This window comes from Rana temporaria, chromosome 4 (assembly GCF_905171775.1).
Source record: "Rana temporaria chromosome 4, aRanTem1.1, whole genome shotgun sequence".
Classification (NCBI taxonomy): Eukaryota; Metazoa; Chordata; class Amphibia; order Anura; family Ranidae; genus Rana; species Rana temporaria.
This window is the reverse complement of record NC_053492.1, coordinates 349,461,026-349,487,910: the sequence shown is the minus strand read 5'-3', so window position 1 is coordinate 349,487,910 and position 26,885 is coordinate 349,461,026. Positions and strand designations below refer to the sequence as shown.

The 26,885-nt window shown below is 41.7% G+C and overlaps 1 protein-coding gene across 4 annotated transcripts in view; it reads left to right on the top strand.

Annotated features, from left to right (window-relative positions):
• Positions 1-26,885, top strand: part of LTBP1 (latent transforming growth factor beta binding protein 1) — a 447,138-nt gene that overhangs the window by 372,787 nt on the left and 47,466 nt on the right. For all 4 annotated transcript variants that reach the window (XM_040350808.1, XM_040350809.1, XM_040350810.1 and 1 more), the window contains 4 exons: positions 1,597-1,722; positions 8,709-8,834; positions 21,151-21,273; positions 23,807-23,950. In XM_040350808.1, the coding sequence (XP_040206742.1) occupies positions 1,597-1,722; positions 8,709-8,834; positions 21,151-21,273; positions 23,807-23,950 (519 nt within the window). The remainder of the gene's footprint in view (positions 1-1,596; positions 1,723-8,708; positions 8,835-21,150; positions 21,274-23,806; positions 23,951-26,885) is intronic.

Below are 26,885 nucleotides of genomic sequence, written 5' to 3'. Positions count from 1 at the left end.
TATTCAAACTCGTGGCGGAAAAGCGGGTATCGGCGTATATCGCGCACCCACGATTTTGCCCTGATTTTCAGGGCAAAATAGTGCGCGGTATACGCCGATAAATACGGTAACTTTTTTAATTTTTTTAAGCCTGTTTTGGCTATGTGGCAGGAAATTAAGAGAAATCTCCCGAAAGGGACACCGATGGAAAAACTGATGGGGGTAACGCTCCCTCACTCTATGCAAAATTTACAACAGTTCCTGCACCAAAGGAGTTTACGTGCGTTTTGCCTAACTTATCCATAAAGCACAATTGGCCAGTATGGGTGGGTAAATCTACTAACATGGAGCCAGATCCACAACCAGCGGGCGCAACGTATCTTTTGTGATTTAAGTTACACCGCCGCAAATTACACAAGTTAGTGCCCGATCCACAAAGCACTTACCTGGAAATTTGCAGCGGTGTAACTTAAATCCGTCCGGCGCAAGGCTGGCCAATTCAAATGGGGCGAGTCCCATTTAAATTAGGCGCGCTCCCGCGCCGGACGTACTGCGCATGCTCCCGACGCTATTTTCCCGACGTGCTTTGCGTTACGTTACGTTGCGCCGAGTTTTGTGAATCGCAACGGGTAAAAAAGAGATGCGGCGGGAAAAAAAAATGTAAAAAGAAATTTGACAGCGACGCGGGAAAGACAGGTATACTTTTACATGGTGTACTAACTTTACACTTTGTAAAAGTAGCCCTATCTTTGCGACAGCAAACTAACACTTACGGAGACTTAACGAAGGGAAAAAGCTTTGTGGATCTCCGTAAGTGCTAATTTGCATACCCGACGCTGGATTTCGACGAGAAATGCCCCCAGCGGCGGCCGCGGTACTGCATCCTAAGATCTGACAGTGTAAGTCCATTACACCTGTCGGATCTTAGGACTAGCTATGCGTAACTGATTCTGTGAATCAGCCGCATAGTTAGAAACAGAGATACGACGGCGTATCCCTTTTGTGGATCTGGCCCACGGTTCTGGCAGGAAAGCAAATAGCACTTGGAAAAATCCACATAGACATCCTATCACTGCAATACAGAAATGCTAATTACTTAGCTATTGTGCTACTTTATGAAGCCGATTGAATTTGAAAAAGCATCTTATTAAAAGTTTAACTTTTCTGAGTTTGTACAGATAGTATTTCATGTAATAATATAATTGCTCTTGTGTTTATTATGAATAACACAAAGCTGTGTTGTATTCTGTGACCTCCAGAAAAGTAAAACATATTGTAGTCTTTTGCAACCTATATTACCAATCCAAGTAATGTAAATCATCCGTTTTTTGTTTATACTAACAGTGCATGTATTTTAAGCTCCTGCCAATGGCTGTTCACATTTTTAAAGGCAGGAATTCTGTCTGTCGCAAATTAAAGCGTGTGCATCATAGTAAGAAGACTGCTAGAAATATGCCCACACTAGGCATAATTTGCTAAAATTGCTATTTTAAAGTCTGTTCCTTGGAATACAATGAAGCAACTATGTTCTGTCAAGCTGGAGAGTAATATGGTTTAAAAATAATGGGTCATCTAATCATGAAATAATTGCTTTGTTTGCCAAAACTTTGATTGCAGACATTGATGAATGCCAAGAGATGGATGAAGCATGCCAGGGAGGAGGAAGCTGCTCTAATACAATCGGTTCTTATGAATGCATTTGTCCACCAGGCTTCCTGCTTGTTGATGGAAGGAGGTGTCAAGGTAAGGGTTGTTAAAGGCTAAGTTCACCTTTTCAGGCAGAATTTCCCTTTTCATAATAAACAGAAACCGTTTCTAATGTCTTTTCTACCAAGCACATTGGCTTACCTCTTACTTAACTAGTTCATGGCAGCCTTCGATTTGCACCTGTTATTTCAGAATTTTAAAAAATGCATCTGACTTCATATAACATCATGTGGCCATCCAGGAAACTTCAATTCCCATCATGCACTGCCTCCTACATCACAGAATAGGGCATTTTACAGTACCTGTCTGGACCACACCTCCCTTATATTATGGGGCAGATCCACAAAGATCTGCCCCGGCACAGCGTATCTGAGATACGCTACGCCGCCGTAACTTACTTTTGTTAGGCTCGAATCCAGAAAGAATTTGTGCCGTAAGTTACGGCGGCGTAGTCTATCTCTCGCGGCGTAACATCGCGTAATTCAAATCGGCGAGTAGGGGGCGTGTTTCATTTAAATGAAGCGCGTCCCCGCGCCGAACGAACTGCGCATGCACCGTCACTAAATTTTCACGCCGTGCATTGCGCTAAATGACGTCGCAAGGACGTCATTGTTTTGACGTGGACGTAAATTACGTCCAGCCCGATTCACGGACGACTTACGCAAACAAAATTAAACATTTTTAATTATATGCGGGAACGACGGCCATACTTAACATTGCGTACGCCACCAAATAGCAGCTTTAACTATACGCCGAAAAAAGCCGACTAGAGACACCGTAAAAGATTTCGACGGCCGCTCGTACATTAGTGGATCGTCGGAAATAGCTAATTTGCATACTCGACATAGAAAACAACGGGAACGCCACCCAGCGGACGCCGAAGAATTGCATCTAAGATCCGAAGGCGTACGAAGATGTACGCCTGTCGGATCTAACCCAGATGCCGTCGTATCTTGTTTTGAGGATTCAAAACAAAGATACGACGCGGGAAATTTGAAAGTACGCCGGCGTATCAGTAGATACGCCGGCGTACTCCCTTTGTGGATCTGCCCCCATCTCTTTTTTATTTCTACCCACTTTCCTACTTCCTCATTTATGCAAGTACATGCAGGGCCGTCTTAATGGCATCATGGGCCCCTGGGCAAAGTAATGCTCTGGGGACCCTACAATGATAAGGGAGTAGCCGCTCCATGTGGGAACCCAGATGAATATTCTCCGCTGCAGACAACTCAGGTGCAGGCAATGCACTTAGCAAAGCAGGAACACAAATTGTCTCTGGACAGCCGCACTCTGAACAAATTGTAGCCTTTATTAAAAGGACAGCACTACAAGTCACAGCAAAATAAAATAAAACCTGACCACTGATGCGTTTCGCACTGAAACTAGTGCTTAGACACTAAGCACTAATTTCAGTGCGAAACACGTCAGCAGTCTGGTTCTATTTTATTTTGCTGTGACTTGTAGTGCTGTCCTTCTTTTTTTTCCTCAGTGCCTCATGATGGCACTGAGAGTGATAGATACACAGGGGAGGCAGTCTGCCTCCTACCTACTTGATGTCGGTTTACCTGCACTGTCATCATTGTAGGGGCAGGAACAAAAATTCCTTAACCCATCAGCAGGACCGGTATATTCTCCTTTGTGCAAGGAGGAACAGGATGAGCACTGCCAGAGCCCTACAAAATGACCTCCAGCAGGCCACTGGTGTGAATGTCCCTGACCAATCAGAAACAGACTTCATGAGGGTTGCCTGAGGGCACGACGTCCTCTAGTGTGCTCTGTGCTCACTGCTGGACACTGTGAAGCTCAATTGGCATTTTCCATTGAACACTAGAATTGGCAGGTCCGCCACTGGTGCCCCATGCTTTTCACAGATGAGAGCAGGTTCACCCTGAGCATACGTGACAGACGTGAACGGGTCTGGAGAAGCCTCTGAGAACTTTATGCTGTCTGTAAAATCGTTCAGCATGACCGGTTTGGTGGTAGGTCAGTGATAGTCTGGGGAGGCATATCCATGGAGGGACGCACAGACCTATACATGCTACACAATGGCACCCTGACTGCCATTAGGTATCGGGATGAAATCCTTGGACCCATTGTCAGACCCTACGCTGGTGCAGTGGGTCCTGGGTTCCTCCTGGTACATGACAATGCCCGGCCTCATGTGGCGAGAGCATGCAGCCAGTTCCTGGAGGATGAAGAAATTGATACCATTGAATGGCCCCCACGCTCACCTGACCTAAATCCAAAAGAACACCTCTGGGATATTATGTTTCAGTCCATCCGGTGCTGCCAGGTTGCACCTCAGTCTGTTCAGGAGCTCAGTGATACTCTGGTCCAGATCTGGGAGTAAATATCCCAGGACACTATCCGCCGTCTCATTAGGAGCATGCCCTGATGTTGTCAGGCATGCATACAAGCACTTGGGGGCCATACAAACTACTGAGGACCGTTTTGAGTTGTTGCAATGGAATTTCAGCAAAATGGACTAGCTTGCTGCATAATTTGTTCACTTTGATTTTCGGGGCGTCTTTGAATTCAGCCCTCTGTAGGTGGATCATTTTCATTTCCATCAAATGATGTGCCATCCTTTCATTCCTAACACATTACCTAGTCCATATCAGTATAGATATCCAGCATGAGATTTTTGCCCGTTGAGATCTGATATGTTTTCAAAGTGTTCCTTTAATTTTTTGAGCAGTGTATTTATATGCCTAATGTCTCGTACACACAATCGTTTTTCATGTCATGGAAAAAAACTAAGTTTTTCTCTACGTGATTCCTCTCAAGCCTGCTTTGCATACACACGATCGTGATAAAAAATGCTCTAGCATAGCGCAGTGACGTACAACACATAGAACGGCACTATAAAGGGGAAGTTCCATTCGAATGGCGCCACCCTTTGGGCTGATTATGCTAATTTCCCGTCTCATAACTTGCTTCTGAGCATGCACGTTTTTCCCCATTGTTAAAGCATACACACGACCGTTTTTCACGACAAGAAAAATGACGAGAAAAAATAGAGCATGTTGACGAGAAAAATGCTCTGGAGCCTACACACGACCGTTTTAACGACCAATTTAAAAAATTGCATTTTCTCGTCTTAAAAAACGGTGGTGTGTTCGCAGCATCATACAACTTTATTGCTAAAGCATTTTTGTTATTTGATGTGCTTACTCTATATACAGTAAAACCTTGGTTTGCAAGCATAATTCGTTCCAGAAACATGCTTGTAATCCAAAGCACTTGTATATCAAAGCATTTTTTTTACAGAGTATAAAAGAGAAGAGAGGCACCTCTAAGTGTAGCAATAAGTTGCTAAATGTTGTACCTTCATTAAATGTAACCATATTGCTACACTTAGAGGCTCCTCTCTTCTTTTTTATACTCCGTTGTGACATAACTCTACTCTTATATCAAGACATCGCTTGTATATCAAGGCAAAATTTATTAAAACATTTTGCTTGTCTTGTAAAACGCTCTCAAACCAAGGTTTTACTGTATTAAGAATTTTTGTACTAACAAATTGGTTCAGGCACCCTAAAAAAAACTTTGTTGGTTGCTAAATGGTGTATATAATAGTGGTGTGTATACTGTCATTGCTCATTTACAAGAGTTAGAACCTCTGTGAGTTTATTTTTATTTTTTACTTTCTGTGGCCTGATTGGAGTGATATATGTTTTATGTCCTGCTGCTTGTAAAATTTACATTGGGGCAGGCATTTAGGGTTAAAGGGCTTTTAAACCCTTGTGTTTTTTCACCTTAAAGCAGGGGTTCACCCGTACATAACACTTTTTACCCTTAGATTAATGCTCATTTTGTCTAGGGGAATCGGCTAGTTGTTTTAAAATATGAGCTGTACTTACCGTTTACGAGATGCATCTTCTCCGCCGCTTCCGGGTATGGGCTGCGGGACTGGGCGTTCCTATTTTGATTGACAGTCTTCCGAGAGGCTTCCGACGGTCGCATCCATCGCGTCACGATTTTCCGAAAGAAGCCGAACGTCGTTGCGCAGGCGCAGTATAGAGCCGCACCGACGTTCGGCTTCTTTCGGCTACTAGTGACGCGATGGATGCGACTGTCGGAAGCCTCTCGGAAGACTGTCAATCAAGAAGGAACGCCCGCTCCTGAAGACCCATACCCGGAAGCGACGGAGAAGATGCATCTCGAAAACGGTAAGTACAGCTCATATTTTAAAACAACTAGCCGATTCCCCTAGACAAAACGAGCATCCATCTAAGGGGATTGTTTGAAAAAATTGTCTTATGGGTGAACTTCCGCTTTAATGCATCCTATGCATTATGGTGAAAATACACCTTGCTGTGTCCGACCCCCCGTTTTACTTACCTGAGCCCCGAATTTCCGTAGGTGCGATCCCACATTGCTTTCCCCGCGTCTTGATGGCTCTTTTTTTTTTGATAGATTGATAGCAGCGCAGCCATTGGCTCCCTCTGCTGTCAATCAAATCCAATAACGCGAATGCTGGGGGGCGGGGCCGAGTCATACACTTGGCGGCTATGTACGCCGAGTGTATGACACGGGAGTGCGCCCGCAAGGCAACCCCCTTGGGAGAGAGCTTCCCACAGGGGGTTAGCGATTGTGGGGAGGACCTGCCGTGGGACCCCAGGAGAGGATGATTGGTGCCACTCTGTGCAAAACGAACTGCACAGTGGAGGTAAGTATGACATTTTATTTTTTTTTCTAAACAACAAACGGAACCTTTAGTACCACTTTAATATCCAAAAGTGACACAGATAACAATACAAGCATAATTTTTAGTAGAGGAAAGCCTACATTTCTGCCTGATTTATATTGTGATCTGTTCCTGTTTAAGAGTTTCCCTCCCTTCCTATCCTGGTCAAAATATTGTAATTTAGGACAGATAGCGAAGGAAAATATAATAATGACACTGTTAAAAAAAATAAAAAAATAAAACTGGCAAAGACCAACACTTTCCCACTTTGTCCAAAACCACAATAAATTTGAATGAATGCACACTTTAACTTGTTTTTATGTGTACATTATACATGTTCTACCCTAATGTGTTCTTCTGAAATATAGTTGGTATTATACTCCACCTTGTGGTGAACAGACTTGAGTGCAGGACATGCAGAGCAGCTCCATGCATTTCATACAATATCAAGAAAACCAGAGAGAAGTACATAATTATGTGATGCTAAATATAAAAACCTTCTTGCATAAATAAACGTATGCCCTGTACACACGATCAGAATTTCCGATGGGATAAAATCCGTCGTAATTCTGTTCAAGCTGTCTTGCATACAGACTGTCAGACCAAATTTTTGGGACTACCATCTATGGCTGTAGGGCTATAGAACTGAATGTCATTGTCACATGGGGTTGTTTGAGGTGATTGAAGAAGTACACTGTTAAATTCCATGTATTTCATATTGCATGCCTATTTTAGTAGCATGAGCAGCAAATATTTGTCCTTGGTCACCTTTAGTAGTCCACTAGCTGAATACCCGGCGTTGCCCGGTCTTCCTATCTTAACCTTTTGGGGAGGAAAATCATAGTAATATAAATATACCAATCTTTTATATAAGGGTGTAGGTAAGGGTTAATTTAACTGTCATATATTTTTATTTGGCATATAAGTAATATGTGTAGCAGGTATTATTGAAATATCTCCAGGCGTACAGAAGTTATGTGGGAACATACATTTCCCATTGATTTGCATGGGACTTTAAACAAAAACCCCGACCCTCACAAATGGGGGTAGTTAAGGGATAAATTAACTATCCTATAGTTTAAGTGGACATATAAGTAACATGTGACCAAGTGTTATCGAAATATGTACAGCCGTTTGGAAGTTATGAAGTAACATGTATTTCCCATAGAGTTGAATGGGACTTTAAAGAAAAACCCCGACCATGGCAAATGGGGGTGGGTAAGGGTTAAACCACCTATCCTATGTTTGTTGCTGACATATAAGTAACATGTGTGCCAAGTTTCATGTTAATATCTTTAGCCGTTTGGACGTGATGCTGGAACATACATACATACACACACACACGTTGAGTTTTATATATATAGATAGACACATATGTTGTTTCACCTTCTGTTGTCCACATACTCTAAATGTCACATAGTATTGTGGAATGTAGTGGCATGTGTGACTGTACAGTCTTGGAAATGTGTCTGTTCTCGTTTAATGGACTGTTCATACTCCTCCAGGTTTTCACTCTGTGTGGGAACTAATGTAGGTCCCGACATAGTAAACTTACTTAAGAGCGTCAGTTCACTTAATTAGTAGGCCAAAGTTATTTTATGCAGGTTAACAGCGGACATTTAAACAGTGCTAGACCTAAATTAAAATATCAACAAAACAAAAAAACGTAAGTTAACAAAGTTGCTGGCATAGATCAAACCAGTAATTGAAAGAGCTGATAATCCTTTCTTTTCGGGATTAAACATTCTACCCCTTTCTGTTCTGGCCACCTGAAACCCTAGACTTGATCCTCATGATCTGTTCTGCACCTTCAGTATCTCAGGCCCCGTACACACGACCAGTTTCCTCGGCAGAATTCAGCTTCCGACCGAGTTTCTGGCTGAGTTCTGCCGAGGAAACTGGTCGTGTGTACACTTTCGGCCGAGGAAGCCGACGAGGAGCTCGGCGAGGAAATAGAGAACATGTTCTCTATTTCCTCGTTGTTCTATGGGAGCTCTCTCCCCGCCGAGCTCCTCGGCGGCTTCAGTGCTGAACTGGCCGAGGAACTCGATGTGTTTGGCACGTCGAGTTCCTCGGCCGTGTGTACGAGGCTTCAGTCTCATGAATATGTACCTAGGCCTTTAGACATGTGGCCAACACAAAAGTGCTCTATCTATCTATTTATCCCAGAGAGGTCGGCTTATATAAAAAAACGATTTCTTCTCCCTAAAAGCAGTTAAGTAACAATCTAAATGCAAAAAGCACTTGCAGATGTTTGCACATAACAGTTTCCAACTTTGGAACCCTGATTTGAACATTTGGTGTTGATAATCTCTTTGATTTATTGTTTCAGATATTAATGAGTGTGAAAATTCAGAGCTCTGTTCTCCAAATGGAGAATGTCTCAATACTGCTGGCTCATTCCACTGCATATGTGAACAAGGATTTACTACAACTCCTGATGGAAGATCATGTGAAGGTATGTTGTTTACTTTGAGGCACCACTTGGATACTCAGGACTAATACTAAACTCATTTATATCGGTCACTGCACTTTGTACATTATTGTAACTCTATGGGGTTGATTTACAATAACTGGAGAGTGCAAAATCTGGTGCAGCTCTGCATAGAAAACAATCAGCATCCAGTTTTATTTTTTGTCAAAGCTTAAATGAACAAGCTGAAGTTAGTAGCAGATTGGCTACCATGCACAGCTACACCAGATTTTGCGCTCTCCAGTTTTAGTAAATCAACTCCTTTGTCTGACTGGGTGTTTCTCTATATAAAGCCCATGGATAGTGATCTCTGAATGACACTACAATCCTCTTGTATGAAACATTTGAAAGAACAGTTCTTGTTGGCCATAGTTATGATTATATTTTTATTCCTCTATTATGTAGTTTTTTTTGTTTTTTTTTTGAGAGAATCTAGGGCCGGATTCACAGAACAGATACGACGGCGTATCTCCTGATACACCGTCGTATCTGTTGTTCTATCTATGCGACTGATTCATAGAATCAGTTACGCATAGATAGCCCTAAGATCCGACAGGTGTAATTGAATTACACCGTCAGATCTTAGGATGCAATACTTTGGCCGCCGCTGGGGGGAGTTTGCGTCGTAAACCAGCGTCGGGTATGCAAATTAGCAGTTACGGCGATCCACGAAGATTTTTCCCATCGTTACGTCGGCGCAAGTCGTAGAGTCCCGTCGCAAAGTTAAGCAATGTTTTTCATTGCTTAACTTTACACCAGCCATGTTAAAGTATGGCCGTCGTTCCCGTATCGCTTTTGAATTATTTTTTTTTCGGCGTAAGTACGTTACGGACGTCGCGATTCACAAACACGTCGCGCCGCCGTAATTTCGCGCAAAGCACGTCGGGAAAAAAGCGAACGGAGCATGCGCAGTACGTCCGGCGCGGGAGCGCGCCTAATTTAAATGGTACCCGCCCCATTTGAATTGTGCCGCCTTGCGCCGGACGTGTTTACGATACACCACCGCAAGTTTCCAGGTAAGTGCTTTGTGGATCGGGCACTTAGACTGAAAACTTGCGGCGGTGTAACGTAAACGGGGTACGTTGCGCCGCCGCAATTGTACCAGAATCTGGCCCCTAGTGATTTACTCGAGGGCTACACATTTTTTTTTTTTTTATATTTAAGAGTACAAGGGGTAAGGATTGTATGCTTCTAATTCCACTTAGTGGAAATGTCAGTATATTAATATTAGTTGGTCACTTTCCGCTCTCCCTAATTTAACATTCAGCAAGTTCTAAATTCACAATATTGTGAATCTGCGTTTTCACAGGAAGAAAAGAGAAAACAAAGCATGGAAATTAAAGTGGAGTTTCCATCCTGAAATGTTTTTTTCATTATTGTGCTCATTAGACCTAAAAAAGAAAGAAAAAAGTTTTTTTTTTTTACCCATCTGGAAATGCCTGTTGCTATGCAGTCCCACTAAATCTGCCTTTGGAATCACCTAGGATCATGACATCATCTCCCTCTAATGCTCCTGGGAAATGTGTGTCATCATTTCCCAGGATGCAGTGCGCTACCCAATTATCACTCCCCATCCAAGACTTCCAGGAAGTAAGTGCTTGTGGGCTTCACAATTCCCACAAGCAAAATGACAACGGTGTGGACATAGTTTTATAAACTATGGGCCAGATTCACAGTAGAGATACGACGGCGTATCTCCTGATACGCCGTCGTATCTCTGAGATACGCTTGTCGTATCTATGCGGCTGATTCATAGAATCAGTTCCGCATAGATAGCCCTAAGATCCGACAGGTGTAATTGACTTACACCGTCGGATCTTAGGATGCAATTCTAGGCCGGCCGCTAGGTGGCGATTCCATTGCGGTCGGCGTAGAATATGCAAATGACTAGTTACGGCGATTCACGAACGTCCACGTTACCCGTCGCTCTAACTTTACGTCGTTTCTGTCGAGATACGCCGCGTAAAACTAAGGCTGCCCTCTAGGTGGACTAGCCAATGTTAAGTATGGCCGTCGTTCCCGCGTCGAAATTTGTAAAATCACGTCGTTTGCGTAAGTCGTCCGTGAATGGCGCTGGACGCCATTTACGTTAACGCCGAAACCAATGACGTCCTTGCGATGTCATTTAGCGCAATGCACGTCTGGTAATTTTCCCCACGGAGCATGCGCAGTACGTTCGGCACGGGAACGCACCTAATTTAAATGGTGCCCGCCCCATTTGAATTAGGCGGGCTTGCGCCGAGCGCATTTACGTTACACCGCCGCAAGTTTACAGGTAAGATATTTGTGAATCAGGCACTTACGCTGTAAACTTGCGGCGGTGTAGCGTAAATGGGATATGTTACGCCGCCGCAGCGTAGCGTAAATGTCTGTGAATCTGGCCCTATCTTTTTTGAATAACGGCGGCGGATTGTAAAATAGTAAGTGATCGGATTTATATTATAAAAACGCAGGATGAAAGGACATGCATTTAAAAAATGCTAATTGTGGTTGGAACCCCGCTTTAACACTTGACCACTACACACCTGATCTGATGCCAGTAATAAGTCTATGGCAGCGATGCACAACTTAAAAAAAAAAAATGCCAGCACCGTATAGCTAAACCCTATATAAACATAGAACATCATTCTTTAAAGCAAAATTATAGAAAGTAAGTACTGACTAAATGTTTGCATTTGGCTTTCTACAGACGGGTCTTAGAAATAAAATTAATTATAAACCTTTGTTTGTCTAAATTATACCCAGACCATAAGTGTGTTCTATTCTAAATATAAAATAGCAAATCACAAAAGGTATGAACACTGGTGTCCACATATCTGCAGTCAAATGCAATTCTCACACTGCACAGTCCAAGTTTATTCCTAACGTTACCCCAAAAACCCCAACATCTTTTGCCAGAAAATTGTAAAAATGAAACAGAATCAGCTTAGTAAAGCCAGGTGTTAAAAGTAAGAAAACCTCAAGTCCAAGGGAACACCCTCACTGTCAGCCCAAAGTCAATACAAGAAAGCATAAAATCCTAGACACTTTATAAAAAATGTACAAAACTCAACTTGCTTTGTAATATGTTTTTCATACAGCCTTCATACAGCAGTTCTGTGGTTTTTGATCTTCTTTTTAATGCTGTCACGATTAGAAATTCCAGTTCTCTCTGTGTTTAGCTTGTCTGCTGTCTCTCTAGTCTTCTGTCGCCACACCTGACTGTTTGGTAGTCCAGCAACCAATTCAAAGCAGTTACATTTTTTTAAGCTTGAAATGTATTGTAGTAAGTGTGGAACTAAGTATTGGTCACATTTGGCTAATAACTGATCAGGTGAAAATAGTTTATTTACAATATGAACACATCTTTCAGTATTTGTAGTCCATATACAAAAGCTTTCATTCTTTCCACACAGTCAGGATGTTCAAGTGATGAGCTGTCTCTGATTTTTCCAACACTTAAAGCCTCATTCACACTTGGCCCTTCGGGTCCGTCTGTCACGGACCTGAACGGCCGCTCCATGCATTGCTATGGAGCGTCGGACGTCAGCGGAGACATGTCCGCTGACATCCGACCCGCTAAAAACGGATCATGCTGTCCGTTTTCATCAGCTCGCTCCATAGGACACAGCGGTGCCCGACAAGCCCCTCCCCTCTCAGTGAGCAGAGAGGAGCTTGTCATCCGTCGGCTCAGCGGAGATCTGCGGACTGATCTCCCGCTGAGCCGACGGGAATAGGCGGACTCCGTAGCGACGGAGTCCGCCAAGTGTGAATGAGGCCTAAAGGGGTTGTAAAGGTTTGTTTTTTATTTTCTAAATAGGTTCCTTTAAAGGGGTTGTAAAGGTTTGTTTAAGCTAGTGCATTGTTGGTTCACTTACCTTTTCATTCGATTTCCCTTCTATTTTTTTTTCTCACTTTCTGAATTTCTCACTTCCTGTTCCTCCTCAATAAGCTAGTCAGTAAGCTGTTCTGGCTGACTAACCACTGCTCGAATGATGGTGGCAAGTTTACTGAGGAGAAACAGGAAGTGAGAAATTCAGGCAAAGAAAAAAAAACATTTAGAATGGAAATTGAAGGAAAAGGTAAGTGAACCAACAATGCACTAGCTTAAAGGAACAAAAATAAAAAAACGAACCTTTACAACTCATTTAAGGTAATGCATTGTTGGATCACTAAACTTTTACTTCGATTTCCCTTCTAAATGTTTTTTTCTTTGTTTTCTTTGTCTGAATTTCTCACTTCCTGTTCCTCCTCAGTAAGCTGTTCTGGCTGACTAGCCCCCATGGATGATGGGGGGCAAGCTTACTGAGGAGAAACAGGAAGTGAGAAATTCAGACAAAGAAAAAAACATTTAGAAGGGAAATCGAAGGAAAAGGTAAGAGAACCAACAATGCACTAGCTTAAAGGAACCTATTTAGAAAATAGAAAACAAATCTTTACAACCGCTTTAAGGCAAATTTTTGAAATGTCTAGCTGTCTGTGCTAGATTTTGTGATGCACGCTTATGTATATAGCTTTGTTTAACCACTTAAGGACCTTGCCTGTTTTTCAGATTTGGTGTTTACAAGATTAAAACAGTTTTGCTAGAAAATTAACCCCCAAACATTATTTATATATTTTTTCTAACACCCTAGAGAAAAAAAAAGGCGGTCATTGCAATACTTTTTGTCACACCGTATTTGCACAGTGGTCTTACAAGCACACTTTTTTGGGGGAAAAAATCACTTTTTTTAATGAAAAAATAAGACAACAATAAAGTTAGCCCAATTTTTTTTTTATATTGTGAACGATACAAGAAAATGTCCCTTTAAGAAGCATGGGCGGAAGTGACATTTTGACGTCGCTTCCGCCCTGCTATGCTATGGAGATGGGTGGGGGCCATCTTGCCCTCACTCGTATCCCAGCCGAGCTGGAGGAAGGACCCGATCGCCGCTGCCGACGGAGGGAGGGGGGGCCCTCTCCCACCGCCTATAACGGTGATCTTGCCGCGAATCCACCACGGAGACCACCGTTATCGTTTAGAGGACCGCTCTCTGAAAAGATGGATATCTCGGTTGTGGCAGCGGCTGGTGCCGTTACCGAGCTATCCATCTTTAAATAAAATGACGTATATATACAGTGAGGGGTCCTTAAGTGGTTAAACTGTGGGTGAGAAAACTTGGGTGAAAAATTTAGGACAGCTACCTACAAGTTACTATATAAATCAAACCATTTAGAATTGGCAAAAACTATTACCTTATATGCAGTACTACGTTCAAGTGGAAACCAGTTTATTTAAATATACGCTGGTTTTGATTAGCATTTTCATATAAAAATTTTGATGATACCCACTAGGTTTTTTAAATGTTGCCCCATATTCATTAACTCTGCACGCCCACCTATATTGTTGTCTACTTAGATAGTCATTCATTTGTCATTGACCAAATTTGAAGTACATGTGAGTGGACTGAATGCCTAGAGTGACTGGGGCCTGATCTGACCATGTAATACAGTAGGTTGAATGGTCATTGTAGCTGCAAGGCAGGGAATGCCCTGTCTACAGTTGATTGGGCAACACTGGATGGAAGTGACCGCTTCCTGCCATGTTTGGTCGAAACCCAAGTTCCTACCAAACCCTTGCTCATCCTTCAGGGGCATGAGGAGTGTTCTGTTGGAACTTTCAATAAGTCTGCCTAGCTTATTTCAGTATCTAGTGATTAAAAAACAAACAGTGTTAAAAATACCATATTGCTAGAATTGAATCCCCTGTAGGCCTGTGTTTATCAAAATGCACCACTATTATTCAAATGTTTTGCAGTAGTGTGCCACATTAACCCTTACACTGCCACTGACATAAGACTTAGCAAGGAGATACCTGCATAAAGTCTTACAACGTATAGAGCAATAATAAAAAAATGTGACCGATAATTGCATATTGCAGGGGAAAAAACGTATGAGATGAATTCTTCCCAAATGACTGTACAGTAGTCTATCTAGTAGAAACTGGTTGCCTGGTCCACCCAAGGGACTATATAAATGTGGTCATTGTAAGGAGTGTAAATACATGTCTACTTTGAAGGACTTTGAAAACTCCAAAATGTAAAGAAAATAGATAGGTAGATTCACAAAGAGTTAGGCCGGCTTATCTACAGATAAGCCGACCTAACTCTGAATCTAAGCCGACCTATGTTTAAGTGTATTCTCTAACAGAGATACACTTAAACATATCTAAGATAGGACGGCTTGCGCCGTCCTATCTTAGATTGCAATGTTTTGACTTACCGCTAGGTGGCGCTTACATTGCGGCCGGCCTAGATTATGTAAATGAGGGGCTACGCCGATTCACGAGCGTACGCCGGGCCTACACCGTCGCATTACGTCGTTTCCGTAAGGGTTACATAGTTAGTCAGGTTGAAAAAAGACACAAGTCCATCCAGTTACGCCGCCTAAAGTTATTCCACCTATGAGGTTGAATAACAATGTTAAGTATTGCCGCCGTTCCCGCCGCGAGGTTCGAATTTTCAGCGTCGTTTGCGTAAGTCGTCCGCGAATCGGGAGTTACGTCGTTTACGTCCGCGTTGAAATCAATAGGGCCGTACGGCATACTTAGCCGCAATGCGCCCTGGGAAATGTAGTCGCCCAGCGCATGCGCAGTACGCAAAAACGTCGAAAAACGTGAGGTCAAGCCTCATTTCCATAGTACACGCCCCCAAACAAGTCATTTGAATTAGGCGCGCTTACGCCCGCTCGTTTTAGGCTACGCCGCCAAAAATTAACAGGTAAGTGGTTTGAGAATCACTAATAGCCTAAATTATTTACGATGGTGTAGCCTAAAAAGACTAGGCTAGGCTGTCCTAATTTTAGGCCATTGTGTGTGAATCTACCCAATAGAATTTAAGGCCATTCTAAAAGGCAGCTTATCCGGATTAGTCTATGTGGCCAAATGCCCATATAATTTGTTAGATGTGGGAAAGACTATAAGACCACTGAAAATAAGAATTCTTGAACATATTGGGGATATTACCCTAAATAGGAATAACACCATCCCACGGCGGGATATGTGGGAAAGACATGGAGGAAAATTGGATCACCTGCAGTTTTGGGGTTTGGAAAATGTGAAATTGGGACCTAGAAAGGGTCCTAATTGATTGAATAAAGGCTTTACATGTACTCCTTTATATAAGAAAGTGAGAAGATAGGGAGGTAGTTAGTTGTATTTGTAAGCTTCCCCAAAGATTAGAAATAAAATAAGTAAAAAGACTAGTAAATCATTGAAAAAGAGGTAAAGTGGTTGTAGTTGTGAAAATAACCTCCAAAGGGTGCCAGAGCATTATATGGGTTTCCTGTGGGATTTAGGGAAGTCAATCATGCAAAAATGTGATGCCGTAGCTCACCGACCTAATGATGTCAGATGTAAATAGGAGTCATCACTCAAATATAGGGGGGTATGCACAGGCTGGAATTTAAAGCAGTGGTGTGTGGGCTTTAGGGAGGTCAGTCAATAGTCCATGCCTGAAGACAGTTGAAGGATGTTGCAAACAGCAGTCTTCCCCTATACCCCTATTGTTTGAGGTGTGGATTGCTTTTGTCACTCCTGCTGCTGTTTGTATCTTTGCTACCACTTGTTACCAACCATTGGCTTGTTCCTTGACTACGCTTCTACTTGATTCAACCTACAACCACTTGTTTGGCTATATCAGCTACTGGACCCCTGGCTTGCTAACCTCCTGGTGGGGCAATCCTGAGGACTGGAACTTGATACTAACACACAACAAAACCCATCTCCACCATCAGGAACATTGGTTAGTACTTAGACTCCGCACCTCAGGCATCCGCCAGGATGACTTGCTTCTGTACTTATCTAGCTTATCTAACTTATCAAACACTAGAACCAAGGCAGCAGGTAAACTCAATCTATAATGTTTAATGTAGTAGACAGAGGTTAACCATTGGTCACACTATTTCCCAATCTGGGGAAACATTTAAAATGTTCTTTGAGATGTGTGGAATGGTATGTGTCTGTTACATTGAGAGACTGCATGCAGACCGGGGCCCAGATTCAGATAGGAGATACGACAGCGTATCTCCTGATACGCCGTCGTATCTCTAAGGCCGGCCGGTCGTATCTATGCGACTGATTCATAGAATCAGTTACGCATAGATATGCCTAAGATCCGACAGGTGTAAGTGACTTACACCGTCGGATCTTAGGCTGCAATTCCAGGCCGGCCGCTAGGTGGCGCTTCCGTGTCTTTTATGCGTCGAATATGCTAATTAGCATTTACGGCGATTCAGAAACGAACGCCCGCCCGTCGCTTTTTTTTTTTTACGTCGCTTGCGTTCGGCTTTTTCCGGCGTATAGTTACCCCTGCTATGTGAGGCGTATCCTATGTTAAGTATGGCCGTCGTTCCCGCACCGAGTTTTGAATTTTTACGTTGTTTGCGTAAGTCGATTCAGAATACGGCCGGACGCAAGTTACGCTCACGCCGAAACCAATGACGTCCTAGCGACGTCATTTGGAGCAATGCACACTGGGGAATTTAGCCGGCTGCGCATGCGCAGTTAAATCGGCACGGGGACACGCCTGATTTAAATAGTACACTCCCCCTAGCCGCGGAATTTGAATTCCGCCGGGGGATTTACGATACGCCGCCGCAAGTTTGGAGGTAAGTGCTTTCTGAATACAGCACTAGCCTCTAAAACTTGCGCTGGCGGATCGTAAATCAGATAGATTACGCGGATCTAAAGATCTACCCCTATGTTGGAACAGGTTTGCAGGTCCAGGCAAAACCTCTTTGTCTCACAACTAGCCATTAATATTTTCTTGTAAGTTGGACTGTTCTGACTCCGACCCCAGCAAGGGAATCTCTTTTTTTGTATGTGATGCAAGTAGACCAATAAACACAAGCAGGAAGCCCTTAAATGCACTTTGGCATCTGGAGTACCTCTCTGCAAGTTCCACATTTAAAGCTGACCCCTAACACCAATAAAAACGGCTTTCACTTTTTTTCAATGAAAATCTGGCGTCTTCTCAAGCTGAATTCAGCCACACTGACCAAAGAATTCCTGTTGAATATTTATCTATTCTGGCTGGTATTTCAAGAACTGTTGTGAAGTGGTTTTGACTGTAGAATCACTAGAGATTTGCTGGAAAGAAACGCTTTGACTTAATGTTGATCTTGTTACCATCTGGTGGATACGTTTCAGTCTTTAAAAGGCTCTCACCGCAGGTCTGCTATCTGCATTAAACAATATATTTGATGCTCCTGCAGACTTCTGTCTTACATCTTAAATCCTTCTGTGCACAACAAGTAAAATAATACAGCTCTTGTGGAACACACACATTATGTAAGCACAGTTCACTTACTGTTGGGACTACAGATGAGAAGTGCAAGTTATTAACAGCTACTGTAGGGGTAATGCTGCCAATTTTAACACATTATTTTGTGGGGCCTTTGAATTGTTTTGAATAATTAGCGGGGAGTTTGAGAAGGATGTGTGTATCACACTGAGATGGTACAATGTAAAGTTTAAATGTGGTATATAGATTTCTTTCAATATTTATGCACATTGCATTGTAATACACAGAATATAAAATATTAACCACTTAAAGACCAGCCGCTGAAGTTGTACTTCAGCAGGTTGGCTCTATTACGCTTTTACCATCCTGGTACGTCACTTCGTGTAATAGATATAGCAGGTGCGGCCAGTGCATGTGGCCAGCGGGCGCAATGTCCGCCGGCCACCCGCGATTGCTCCACACAGAGGCAGAATGAGAATCTGCCAGTGTAAACACGGGAACTGAGAGTGATCAGCTGTTCCTAGTGATTAGGGATAGTGATCTCTCTCTCTCTCTCTCTCTCTCTCTCTCAGCCCAGCCCTCACACAGTTAGACATATCTCCCAGGGAACACTTTTAACCCTTTTTATCGCCCCTGGTTTTAACCCCTTCCCTGACAGTATATACAGTATATAATTTATACAGTAATCAGTGCATTTTTATAGCACTGATTGCTGCATAAATGTCACTGGTCCCAAAAAAGTGTCAAAAGTGTCCGATGCAAAAGAAAATGCCATAAATCTATCTCCTATTTTGTAGACACTATAACTTTTGTGCAAAACAATAAACGCTTATTGCGATTTCTTTTTTTTTACCAAAAAAATGTAGAAGAATACATATTGGCCTAATCTGAGGAAGATTTTTTTTTTATTACTTTTTGCTATAATAAATATCCCAAATATTTATATAGATAGATAGATAGATAGATAGATAGATAGATAGATAGATAGATAGATAGATAGATAGATATAAAACAAGTTGTTTTTTTTTTTAATTGTCACTTTTTTGTTTATAGCAAAAAACCGCAGAGGTGATCAAATACCACCAAAAAAAAGCTAGTTTTGTGGGAAAAAAAGGATGTCAATTTTATTTGGGTACAGCGTCGCATGACCGCGCAATTGTCAGTTAAATCTATGCAGTGCAGTTTTGCAAAAAATGGCCTGGTCATCTTCAAGTAGTTAAAGGTCTAGAGTTTTAGCTAGTCCTCAGGGAATGCGCTCAGAGTTTGTTTTTAAACATCATTGTCCTTTTTGTTTTTTGTCTGTAAATAATTGTTCCCCTTAAAATTTTAGGTCTGTTTTTCCTTAAAGTAAATCACAAACTTTAGAGAAATATATCATGATTTACTAAATTGGAAAGCACAAAAGCTTTGCATGTGTTTAAAAAATTGCTCTGTTTACTTCTAATTTATGTTTTTGCATGAACCAACATGTGAATATTTTCCAATGCAAACTTAGCTGTGTGCACACACTTGAAACTACCAGAAAGCAATGAGAGAGAAAGAAAAAACAGGGAAGAGAACGTTCCTGCAAAGTGTTCGCCGAGCTTTGATTGATGTAGCTAGACATGTTGTCAGGAACCATGGTACACAGGGGTTTTCCCTATTACCCACAAAATTAAGCATTATAAGGCAATACAAAATAGAATAACGTTGGGAACACCAATGATGGTGAAATTTTGAAGCTTCTCTAAACAAAAATTCAAACAAATGCTTGATTTAGTCCACAAGTAATATGGTGGGCTATGCCACATGTAAATGTTTTTAAATTAAATATTAGACCTCTAAAGAGGTATATATGTTACATAGTTATATTTAGGAGAATACAGACACATTTTGATGCCAATAATTCCAGAGAAATTGCAGAAGAAACTGAGCTGGTTCAATTGTGCATTAAACACCCACTTTAACATCTGAAAAAGATGATGTGCATCTAACGCGGTAATAATCATTTGTGGTTCAATGTTGCAAATGCAAAAAATTTTTTTATTTTTTTTTGTTAATAAATCAGCTTTAAAAAAGTTAACCATGCGAAAACATGCCAAAAGTAAATGTTGATAAGAGGCATGACCACCTTAGTGGGGGATAGAGGCATGTACAGGACACTATGCTTTATCTCAAGCTACACTTTCATGCAAGTCAAGCAGTAGATTCAGCATAAATAAAACTGCCATTGATTCAGGTTCACCGAAGTCGCAGCAATTGACACAATGAAGATCTCTCTCCACCCCCTCGTCTAGGAGGAGGGATAAATAATAATCCCTCCCATGAACAGCCCTATTTAGGAGACACCTGGGAGACTACCTGGGACACTCAAAGCCAGGACATGGTCCAGTCCGAGTTATTTCCAGTCCCGTTAAATTAAATATTTCACATTTATATCAAATGTCAGAACATATATGTGAGCATTCCTGTAAAAAGGTATCTTTCTTCATCCACCAGTCCTGTTACCATCTTCCAATCAGCACAGTATTCAGCTAAAACCAGACAACATGAAGTACCTGCAAATAGAACTTTGTTCTCTATAGACCCTCTTCCTTAACACTTATAATGCAGACACAGTAAATTGTAAAGTTGGAGCTTTGGTGTCTCCCCCATATGCCGTATTGCATTGCACGCACCCTACTGACCTATGGTGCCAAGATATTCCAGTGGTCCTTCCAGTACACCTCAAATATTAGCCCTGCAATTATAAATCTTTCAGAAAACAAAACAGAACAGAAAATATCCCTTCCAGGAGGACCATATAATTTGATCTAGCACCTGGATTTTATAAGCTAACCATAATCCTTTCTTTAATTTTTTTTATTTTAGCTACTGAAAATCTTTTTGTTCCTGAAACTAAGTTAGATATTTATTTAACCTAAGAAGACATATTGAAAGAAGTGTGGAGCTACCATATATGTATGCATAATTTGTTGTTGACTTTTGTCACAAATCAGTGTATAGGGTGTCTTGTTATATTTGTGTTATGTCCTTTGATCAAAAACATGTCTCATTTTCAGATGTTGATGAATGTACTAACAGCACGTTATGCAGTCAAGGGTTTTGTGAAAACACCAATGGTTCTTATCGTTGCCTCTGTTACCAGGGGTACCAAGACTCACTGGATGGGCAAGGGTGTGTGGGTAAGTTGTCGGTTTCTAACCCCGGTTTTAGAACTGTAATGTAAAAGCATGCATATCTGTAACATTGCCACATATTATAATCTCTGTATTGTATCTTGTAATCACAATCTCAAATTTTTTCTCGTACTCAATTTGGGCATTTCATAGGTAACTATACATTTTCATGTAGCATTGAAAGGGGTAAAGAAGTAACAGTAAATGGAAAGTAAATTTTAGGTTACAAAGCATATTGATTTTACAACACTGGTACTGACTTCTACAGTATACCAAAGATGCAAGGTGCAAAGTTACTTAGGCCAAAGACACAGTTGCATCAGCTTGTTAATAAACACGCCTGAAGATGATTATCATCCCATTCAGCCTGACCAGATATGGCTTCAGACCTTAATGTCTCTGGATAGTGAAAGACACACCAGCCAACCATAATTAGATAAATTAAAGCTGGCTATAGATGGATCAAAATTTACCTGGTTCAGTAGGGACTGGCCAAATTGCAATCCATAAATGGCCGTTTCTGCTAAAGAGAATTGAATCTAACAATCAGCTTCTCTCGAACGAGAATGTTGGAAAATTTACACTCGATCAGCCCATGCATCCAATAGACTGCAGCACTGATCAGTGTATTATAGCAGCAGATGAGTCCCTGCTGTCAGAATACAAGCGCAGGATTCCTTCATCCACCTCAATTGTGTGGCTGGGGTAATTTTTGATTTTATTTTGATCAACAAGCTTGCTGATCAAAAAAAAAAAATAGATCCATCTGTAGCCAGTGATATAGTCATATATGTGCATGAGGGTGAAAAACATTCTGGGTGCTGTTCCCCCCACAGCCGGTCCTAATACTCACCTGAGATCCCTCCCAAGCCAGCGATGTCAATGAGAGCCTCGGCTTTCCTGAGACTTCCTCTTCTTATTGGCTGAGACAGCAGTGAGAGCCATTGGCTACCACTGCTGTCAATCACAGACAGTGAGCCAATGAGGAGAGAGTGGGGGTGGGGCCGAGCCATGGCTTTATGTGTCTTATGGATGCACAGAGCAGGACTCGGGAATGAGCTCACACCAGTCCCCCATAGCAAGTGGCTTGCTATTGGAGACACTGGTCAAAGGGGAGGAGCCAAAAGCACCAGTTGGGGACCCGAGAAGAAGAGGAACGGGGCTGCTCTGTGCAAAACCACTGCTCAGAGCAGGTAAGTATAACGTTTTGTTTCTAAAAAGCCAAACCTTTATTACCACTTTAAGGATCAAGCAGGCTGAACTGTTTTAGCTAGATGTTTTCTAGCTATGGTTCTTCACATGGTCATCCAGCACATCCAGGTGTAACTGACTGCCCCCCTCCCCCCACTGTTACAATAATGTTAGGACTGTTTATGCAGAGTATCATATGGTGTTTGGAACATCTGAAAGATATCTAAATGCCTGTAAATCTGAGTGAGATATTTTTCTCTAGATAGGCATGTCTTTTGTTGTATGAGTGCTTATACTTATGTACAAAGCAGATGTCCTAATTTAATTTCCACTTTTGTTTTAAATGAACAATAGGTCATATTTTCTTGCCTCTGTAATTGCCTTTTAAGGCTGCTTTCTGAGGTTTGAGGTATTCTATAGCTATCTAATTTCTTATATGATTGGAGAACAATCTTCTCATGTCAGTTTTTTTTTTTCTTCATCCAGTGGGTTAAATGCAAAAAAAAAACAGTGAAGCCTCGTACACACGACCAAGAACCTCCACGGGCGAAACACATCGTTTTGCTCGTCGAGTTCCTTGTGAAGCCGTTGAGAAACTCGACAAGCCAATTTTCTCCATTCCTGTCAAGGGGAACATGCTCTCTTTTTGGCTCGTCGAGTTCCTCGACAGTTTCCTCAACGAAAATGTACACACGACCGGTTTCCCTGGCAAAAATATCTCCCAGCAAGTTTCTTGCTGGTTTTTGCCGAGAAACTCGGTCGTGTGTACGAGGCCTGACATGTGATGCAAGGATCTCTCCTGCTGAGCTTTTGTATTCTGACAGCAGGGACTCAGGACCCTCCCTTTAGAATATATTGATCAGTGCTTGCAGCCATTGGTTACAAGTGCTGATCGAATGCTGGTTTTCCAGTAAGACCGTCTGACCATCCTGCTGAACAGACAGCAGTTCACGTGTACTGAAAGTCGTCCGGTTCCTGCTCAATTGATTATGAATATTTTGGCAGGTGAGAATGTGCTTTAATAGTATTTTGTAGCTGTCTGGCATTCCATTGTGAATAGGGACAAGGCAAAGGAAATAGTCCTGATTGCTGGAGGTTTGAAAATGTTGCTTTGACATACTGCATACTTTCCTGGATTGATACTTTAGCACCAGCAGTGCACAATAAGCATTTCTCCACAGTCAGGAAATTCTAGTATTTATTTAATTCAGCTCACCAGCTATAGGATTTAATTGTGCACATGGGGGTTTGCTTGTGCCAGCAACTTTGCTGGCATAAAAAAGAGCAGTTCTGTGAAGAGCTGTCAGTAAGAAGGAATGTATCCTTATAACAATTCTCCATTTTCCAGATGTAAATGAATGTGAAATGCTAAATGGAGTCTGTGGTGAGGCCCGATGTGAAAATGTAGAAGGCTCATTCCTCTGCCTTTGTGCTGATGATAACCAGGAATATGACCCGATGACTGGGCAATGCAGATACCGCAGCGTGCCAGGTAAAGCAAATAATTACATTTCTGTTTGACTTTTTCGAAAAGGGAAAAAAAAGCTGAGTTCAAATCAGAATAACCTATGGAAATCACTCCAAAGTAACTTGAATGGATCGAACTTCCACAGAGAGGAATCTGGTGTCTGCACTTTTCGTATCATCGTTGTTTTTGCATTGCTTTTCACAAGCCTGCATTTGTTTCTTTGGGGCTTATTTATCAAGGTCATAATATATATTTCACTATTTTGTTATGAAAAATATGTTCATACATCTTTATAAAGCTGCCCTGAGCAATGTCTTCAAAGTATTTCAAATAAGATCACTTTTCCAGAGCAAAGCCTATTATACACATAACATAAAACATCAAAAAGTTTTTATAAAATGGTTGTTTCATCAAACATCTTGCAGATTATTTACACCAAAGGACACCAGAGGTAATCCATCATTTTAATAGAGATAGACCTAAAGGGCCATATTCACTTACTAGAGCAAGTGCCGTATTCCTCAAGCACTTGCTCCGTAGTTTGCGGAGGCGTAGTGTAAAAGGCCCGGCGTATCCCCGCGTATTTCAAAGGGGGCGGCTTATATTTAATTTAATTTAATTTAATTAATCGCGCCCCCGTTTAGAACGAACTGCGCATGCGCCGGGCTAAAAATAGCCCAGTGCGCATGCTCCAGTTCTCGGCGGAAAACGTCAATGACGCCGACGTGTGTGTCATTGACTTAAAGTCGTATTCAAGAACGACTTAGGGAAACGACATACCCGGCGGGAAAAGACGACGCGGACCCGACGCCATACTTAACATGGCATACGTGGGACTGGCGTAAGGTTACCCCTCATATAGCAGGGGTAACCTTTGCTTACGCAAACGACATAAGCGACGGTTACGTGACGCGATTTCGTTCGGGAATCGGCGTATCGGGCTCATTTGCATAAACAAATGAGACCTGAACGTAAAGGCCACCTAGCGGCCGGCTGGGAAATTACATTTAAGATCCGACAGTGTAAGTGACTTACACCTGTCGGATCTTCAGCGTATCTATGCGAAAATGATTCTAGGAATCACTCGCATAGATATGCGGGTCAAAAAAGAGAGATACGACGGAGTTTCCTGAGATACTCCGTCGTAACTCTACTCAGAATATGGCCCAAAGTGTTTTTGACACTTAAACATAAATACCAACACAGGAGTCACCAGTAAAGAAGAAGGTAAATCTGATGAGGAGACATCATCCTCCGAATTCTGTTTAGAAACTGACACTTCTTAAAGGGGGTTATTTACTAAAGGCAAATCCACTTTGCACTTGGAAGTGCAGTCGCTGTAAATCTAAGGGGTAGATCTGAAATAAGGGGAAGCTCTGCTGATTTTATTATCCAATCATGTTTAAGCTAAAATGCTGTTTTTTATATTCCTTGCATGTCCCCCTCGGATCTACAGCGACTGCACTTTCAGTGCAATTTCAAGTGCACTTTTCACTTGTAGTGCAAAGTGGATTTGCCTTTAGTAAATAACCCCCAATGCTAATCCCCTATGTCTCCTCCTATTCTTATATCCTGTTCAAACTGGGGTTGATTTACTAAAGGAAAATAGGTGCTCTAGAGCTTAGTAAATGAGCAGAAGCACTGCTGAGTTCCATCGTCCAATCATGTGTAGAAAAAAATTATTTTTTCCTTGCATGTGATTGGGTATTCTTTTCAAAGTGAAGCATTAACTCTTTTACTAAGCTCTGTAGCAACTGCACTTTGCATAGTGAACAGTCTAATTACCTTTAGTAAATCAACCCCACTGTTTCCATGCGATTCTCATGTGTTCAAGTGCGGTGCATTTTGACAGCCCATTCTTTTGAACGGACTGTATAACTCACTAAACCATGGGAAAAGTAGAGCTTGCACTACTTTTAATCACACACTGCACCAAACCGCATGTCAGCAACACGCACCCTGTTTTAGGGTAACAATGCTCACTCATTGTACTGTATCTATGAAGGAGCAGAAATGTTAACCTAGGACAGCAACTACAGAACACCTCTACCATCATCTCCACAACATAAAGAGAGGTGTTTTGTAAGCCACAAAAATAGCTGGAAGCAATATAAGTTATCAGTTCAAAAAGATTCTGACATAACATTTTTTTATGCTCAATGAATAAATAAACTACTTTTAATGGTAAATGTAGCAGACCAAAAAGGAGCAAATGAGAGAAGTTCCATATTAGGGTTTACTGTGTAAAGCCAGGTTAAAGTGTATGTAGAGGACAGTGTTTGTAGCTTCCCCATATAGGCTGTTATCTAATGTCTATGTTCAAGTTTTTATTTAGATGCCTATATGCAAAGCACAGTTTAAAGTGGCATGCTGTTTATCATTTCTTCCTAAGTAGAAAATTAGATAAACTGATCTTACCCAGAGCACAGTTTGACTGCCAAAAAATAACACAATGGGCACCTATTCAATCTTGTTAAGGTAACTCTGCTGGGAAATGAGGAGTTGTGTGCCGTATAGACTAATTGGATATTGTGAAATTCTTTCTTTGCGCGCTGCTGCCAGTATGGTATTTATTTCAAAATTCCTAATGATTAAACTTGGAATGGTCACATGGAAAGAAGGAATTTAGAAATTAAGAGCATTAAAAACAATGGATCCATAGGTCTATTCAGTATTTAGATCAAAAGCTGCTTTAATTGAACAAGATTTTACTTTCTTTATTTCTAATTAAACAGTAACTTAGTCATTACATCCATTTTGTAACCATGGAAAATACCAGTGGTTTGTTCTAGATTAAATTAACTACATTGTTTGATATAATTGTGGCCAAAAGTTTTGAGAAATAGAAAATGTTCACAAAGTATGCTGCTTCAGTGTTTAAATACAAAAACCTCCTGCGCTCTGGTGTTTCGCCAAACTGGGTACAGCAGTAGAGTCTAACGGCAAAGTCAGAAGTCTT